The following is a 6,463-nucleotide window of genomic DNA, read 5'->3' as shown; positions in this document are numbered from 1 at the left end:
TTATATTTTTTAAGTCCTTTATTGTAATTCTTGATAGCGCATCGGCTACAAAATTATCTTTGCCCTTTAGATATTCTACTGTGAAATTATATTCCTCTAATTCAAGTCTCATTCGAGTAAGTTTCGAACTTGGATTTACCATTGAGAATAGGTAAGTAAGTGCTCTGTGATCTGTTTTGACAGTGAAGTGTCTACCATAAATATATGGTCTGAAATATATTATTGCCCAATGAATAGCTGCTAATTCCTGTTCTGTTGTGCTTTTGTTGCTTTCACCTTTTGTGAATGCTCTTGATGCGTATGCAACTGGGAGTTGGAGTCCGTTTTTGTTCTGAGTTAGAACTGCTCCACATGCTTGTTTACTAGCATCTGTGATAATACAGAATTTTTTGCTGAAATCTGGATATTGTAGGAGTGTTGGATTCATTAGTGCTGATTTTAGATGTTCGAAGGCGTTTTGGCAATTAGCTGTCCATTCGAATTTTACATTCTTTTTACATAATCTCGTTATGTGACGGGAATAATCAGCAACATTTTTTATGAATCTTTTGTAATAGTTACAAAATGAAACAAATCTTCTAGCGCTGTCCGCATCGTGTGGGACTGGATAATTTTGGATGACGTCGTATTTTTTGTCGTCGGGCAAGATTCCTTTGTCTGTGCATTTATGTCCTAGGAAAGTGACTCCATGCATGAAAAATGAGCATTTTTCGGGATGTAACTTTAGATTGTGTTGTCTACATTTGTCAAAAACATCGGTTAAGTTTTTGAGCATCTGTTTTTCAGAACAACCAATGACTATTAAGTCATCCATATAAAGGAATGCTTGTGAAGGTTCAAGTCCAGAGAAAGCTATAGTCATCATTCTCTGAAACGAATTTGGCGCTATTTTTAAGCCGAATGGTAATCGCGTGAAGCGATATGAACCATTGTTTGTTGAAAAAGAAGTAATATCTCTTGATTTTTCTTCAAGTTCAATTTGATGAAAACCTGACATTAAGTCCAGGCATGAGAAGTACTTTGCTCTACCTAGTTGATCCAAAATATCATCAATTCTAGGGAGCGGATATTTATCAGACAACAGTTTTTTATTAATTTGACGATAGTCAATTACTAATCGCCATTTTTTTGTTTCCGAATTTGGAAGTGACTTTTTGGGTACTAATAACAAAGGGCTATTATAAGCAGATACAGATGGTTCGACTATTTTGTCGTCAATTAGTTTTTGGACTTGTTTCTGAATTTCGTCTTTGTGACTGTGAGGATTTCTATAATTTTTAATGTATATTTCTTCATCATCCTTCAATCTCAGTTTTTGTTTATAAAAATTATTTGTGGTTATTGGTTCGGTTTCTAGTCCGAATACATCGCTGTATTGTTTACAGATTGTTGTTAGTTGATTATGAAATTGTGGTGGGAAATTCTTTGATAGCTGTTTTAGTACAGATTTCTCTCTATTCTCTGGAATTGTTTTAACTACTTCGTAGCTTGAAAGTGGTTCATATTCTAATTTATTTATGTTGATTAACTGATCTTCATTTGTTGTATTAAGCATTCTTATGAATGCATTTTGGGTTGTTGCTATGGTATTTGCTATGTAGATACCATGCAGAATTTCTTGGTTTGGAATAAATACACTGTCTTCTACTGAGTTTATTGTAATTTTTCGGACCACTTGTGATCTTGCTGGCAGAACTATGGAATTGTTGCCAGAACTGTATGTTATCGGAACATAAATTGGGTATTTTAAGTTAGTTGGTCTGATTATAAGCCAGTCTTCAGACGGCTTGAAATCCAATTGACAGTTGTATTTTTTAATGAAATCTATTCCTAGTATTCCATCACATGGAATAGCGAATTGTAAATTTACAATGTGAAAATCGTGGGGGATTATGTAATTTGTGGTTTGGATTTCAATGGAAGTAAGTCCTTTAGATTTGGTTACTTCTTGACTTATTCCCTGTATATTTATTATATGATCAGTTTGAATGTATTGAAAAACATCTGAATTTTCTTTTAATATAGATATATCTGCACCTGTGTCTATCAAGAATACTAGTTATTTTCCTGTGTTTATATTTGTGAAGGTTACGTATATGTTTTGGCTGAGATTGATGGTATGAATTTTATTATTTACTGCTGAGTATCTAAAGGCTGTTGAGAGTTTCCCGAAGCGTTTTGGGTCACCCTTACATTATTGTTACTGTTTTGGTTATAACCTCCATTTTGGTGGTTATTTCCTCTATGGTTTCCTCTGTTGTTTCCTCTATTATTACCTCTATAATTATTATATTGGTAATTATTATTCTGGCCATTATTGCGGTTGTTGTTATTATAATTATTATTATTATAATAACCTCGACCATTGCCTCTACCATTGCCTCTACCGCGATAATTATTCCTGTTGTTATAATTACCACGGCCCCTTTGGGCGAGCAATATTGAATTGGGATTGCCTGTCATTTCGGTACTACATTGTATATACTTTGTGACGGCTTCATCCATTGTTTTGAAATTGCCTGCCTCGAGGATTGTTTTTAACTTTCCGTGTTCACAATTTTTAACCATTGCGTTAATGGCTTCTTTAGTGCTGAATTTGTCAGCATGTTCGGCTGATAGGCCTTCGTCAATATACGAAGCTTCCAAAAGCTTTCGTAAATTGTCAATTTCTGTCGTGAATTTTTCGGCAGTTTTCCCTTTTTGCATTGTTTTAGACAATTTGGCTTTTACTACGTCGGATGTTTCACCAACTATAGTATCTTGCAATTTTTTGATTATTGCATTAATTGTCGTTTCATTTTGGACTTTGTATAGAGTTGAGTCAACAATTTTTGACTTAATGACCTCAACAGCTATTTCTTCGAATGTGCCTTTTGTCAGATTTATTAACTTCAAAGCTGTTACAAATCTTTGAAGATGTATTTTCTGTCCATTGAATTCTGGAATGGCATTCGATATGTCCTTTATGTATGCCCTTTGGGCGCTTACATCCGTCATGATGTTTTCTTTTGTGTCTACTGAGCTTGTGCCAGAATTCAATCCTTCTTCCTGTTCTATCTCATTATCTTCTTCAGATAAAGTGATTTGTGCAGGAATTGTAAGATCTTTTAGGTCGTTTTCTTTTATATCAGTTTCTTCGTTTGATTCAGGATCTGAATCTAAATCTGTTTCAACTGATTTCTGATCTTCTTCTCCATGTAGTGTTAATGGTGAATTTAACACTGTTGGAATGAAAATATCCAGCTGATACTTTTCTTTGACGTTATATAAATTTGAACGTAATTTGATCAACAATTTTGATATTTTTGACCAGTTAGTTTTATTTATTATACGTCTATTATCATGCACTAATATTCTTGCATCATTAAATGTTTCTACAAGAATTTTCGCATGTTTATTTAAAGTATCCTTTTGTATTGACCTATTCTGGCTTACACATTTGTAAGATTTATCAAATTTTTCTTTTAGTTCACGGATATTTAGGGTTAGTTGCTCCCATTCCATGCCTGGGATTCATTATGTATATGTATATATATATAAAATTTTTTTTTTTTTTTTTTTTTTTTTTTATTCTTTATACATAACTTTTATGACATTTATTTGTCCCAATATTTCGTGCTTATCTATCTCTGAAAATACCCTGCAATTCTTTACCGTAGTCAATACTATTCCCTTTGGGTGCTAGTACAATGGTAAAGGGGGGGAAAAGTCTAAGTTATACTTTTCCATGTATTCACTTTCTAAATCATAGATAAGTATGGGTTCTACTCTGTTTTTTAGTATAGACAATACCCTGTTCTGGAAATCGGGTTCATTTGTCATTACTATTCTAATGCATTTCTCCGTATTCATATTTGATTTTTTTTCTTTATTTATCAAATTCATGTTTTTTTTTTTTTTTTATATATAAACACATTACCATGAGAATCGTGTGTGCTTGTATATTATTTTCAGATCTTATCAAGATCGTTAGCTTGGCTTAAGGCTCTCTTTTTTTATACATTTATTATGTAGGATGTAAGCTTTGTAAATAATATATGCACACATAATAATAACGATTATCAGTAACAATATGTTTGTTATTTTCATATCAGTATTTGGCGATTCTATTTTATTTATTACATTTGCAGTGGAGTCCACTGTTTTGGTATCAATTAACCCCATTCTGGGTGTTATTATATATATATCGTCAGATTTACTTATACTGTTTCTGCTCATTTATTTTAGTTTTGTTATTTCTAATGTTAATGTTCATTTAGGACTCAATTTTAATTTAATTAGTTTTTCCTGATTCGATCAACAGCGATCTCCTACCTAGTGGTTTGTATGGCTTCACGGGCCATACTCTAGCGGGCAATGCAGTTATCGCTTCCGCTTACTATATTTGTCTTAAATTAATTACAATATTTTTTTTTTCTTATGTATTATATAAATATATCTAAATTCTGCTGCTGTTGATCGTCCATCTGCACCAGCTGGTCTTCGCCGGATCTGGCACGCTGGCGCTCCCTCGTTGACGCAAGCGGCGGGGTGCCTCTCGCGTTTGATGTCTCTAGTTGTTGTTCGTCTTGGTGTTCGGATCCGCTGCCGTGCAGTGCTCGCACGTGTATTGGCAGAACGCACTGTCCAATGGTCCCTCGCAGTCGTCTGGGCACTTCTTGGCTGGTTTACTGAGCTGGGCTTTTATTGCTCCTGGCTGGTTTAATTTGGGAATAGTGTTATCAATTGTTTTTATATGTCTTTGTGTGGTGGTAGGGGTTGAATGCTTATGGTTTGCCTTCTGGGCTTGATCAATCTGATCTAGCTCGGCTTGTAGTGCTATTGTTGCCTCCCAACGTAATGGTGGGTTGGTGGCAAACAATAGTTTGAGAATTTCCGCCTTCCTCTTTTGGAGGCGTACTCGTATGCCGCTTCTTCCGGCTTTTTTCTTTTTGATTACTGCATTCATTGAACCTCTACTCACTCAGACAAGAAAAATGTAGTTTCCAACGCTGTTCCTGCTCTTTGCCTTTTTGCGATGTAAAGTTGTCCAGCCTTTTACGATGTAAAGTTGTCCAGCCTTTTACGATGTAAAGTTGTCCAGCGTCCAGCTGCTTCAATACTTTGTAGATGTGGTTGGCATAGCTTTCTTTCCTCCTGCCGCTTGACTCCAGGGCTTATTTTCTGTGTCCTGTCACGGTCGCCATGTATTGATCATAATCAAAGAAATTCTGTTTGTCTTAATCGTAATCGACTCGTTGCTACGAGTGTGTTTTATTGAATCAATCTTCAGTTGTTACAATTTGGTTCTTACAGCTAAAGACAGCGTGGCTGCGCTGTCAGGGACGCCGGCAGAGGCGCGGTCAGCTTATGTATAATTCTTTATGTATTGTTTACATAAGAACGTCTAAGGGCTGACGCGGGTCGCAACGGCGGGGAGGAGGTAATATGTTCACTTGGTTGTTGAACCGTCGGCGCATGTCAAATATGCCTACGCGGCAATGTCCATGCAGGGCAATGTCCAAGGGATCGTATTACCACAAGTGCTTGCACATTGTTTATATGAATATTGTAGTCAAGTGCTACAATGTGTTTGTAATAATATTTATGCATTCAACTGAGTACAGTGAGCATTCGATAAGTGAACATACTACACCTAACTGTGGTCATAGATGGCGAAGAGTCCCCATAGGCAGTGCCCAACTTTACTTTTAACTCTTCGCATTTTTTCTCATCCAAAAACAGAAAGCGAATTACCGAACAAGGCTGCTCTTTTTCTATCTTAGTCAAAATTACGAAACACATCTTGCTCGAATAGCTGCCAAATCCAAACTAACCCATCAATCAGTCTAAACGTTGTTTTGCCGTCGTTTGATAGATGGCGGAACACGATGCTAATAGCAACTTCCCTCAGGAACGCCCTCTGTCTTCAAACACGGGTACTTAATGAACCGCTCTCGTACATAAGAAATCATCACAAAATCATGAAATTCTACTAATAAATTAACAATCAATTATAAATCTTATAAACATCTATGTAGGTATTTTGTTTTTGCTAATTTAATTTGCATCTGCATTCAGTCATCTTTATCTTTTCTCTACTTCTGCCGCTGGCGGCTGCCATGGTTGAATGTGTGCGTGCGTCGCTACCAATCAGTAGTGCCCGAGTTTGAAACCCCAAATGGTAGAAAAGGTTTTTTCTATTAGCGGACGCGCCTCTTGGCAGCCAATGAGAAACCTCCGAATGTATTTCTGGCGGCATAAAACTGTTGCACACCACAAATAAGAGAAGCAGTTCGGCGGTACACCCTAAAACGGGTGTAACAAATAACATATTTTCGTTATGTAGTGCAGAGGACTATCTGAAGCACTCTTTTTTGTACTGACTCCTTTTTTCATATTACTGGACTAGAAACAATATGCCAAACCTGACTTCGAATAATAAAAACAAAGTTCCCTCAAAATAAACACATTTGAGACTTAC

The 6,463-nt window shown here is 35.9% G+C and overlaps 1 protein-coding gene across 1 annotated transcript; it reads right to left on the bottom strand.

Moving 5' to 3' along the window:
- Positions 1 to 2,133: 2,133 nt before the first annotated feature.
- On the bottom strand, positions 2,134 to 3,504 carry LOC128861758 (putative uncharacterized protein DDB_G0286901). Its single transcript, XM_054100141.1, has one exon. The coding sequence runs from the start codon at positions 3,502 to 3,504 to the stop codon at positions 2,134 to 2,136; it is 1,371 nt and encodes a 456-aa protein (XP_053956116.1).
- Between the last annotated feature and the right edge of the window lie 2,959 nt (positions 3,505 to 6,463).

The sequence above is a fragment of the Anastrepha ludens genome, chromosome 4, assembly GCF_028408465.1.
Source record: "Anastrepha ludens isolate Willacy chromosome 4, idAnaLude1.1, whole genome shotgun sequence".
NCBI lineage: Eukaryota > Metazoa > Arthropoda > Insecta > Diptera > Tephritidae > Anastrepha > Anastrepha ludens.
The sequence above is the reverse complement of the archived record's forward strand: the minus strand, read 5'-3'. Positions and strand labels throughout refer to the sequence as shown.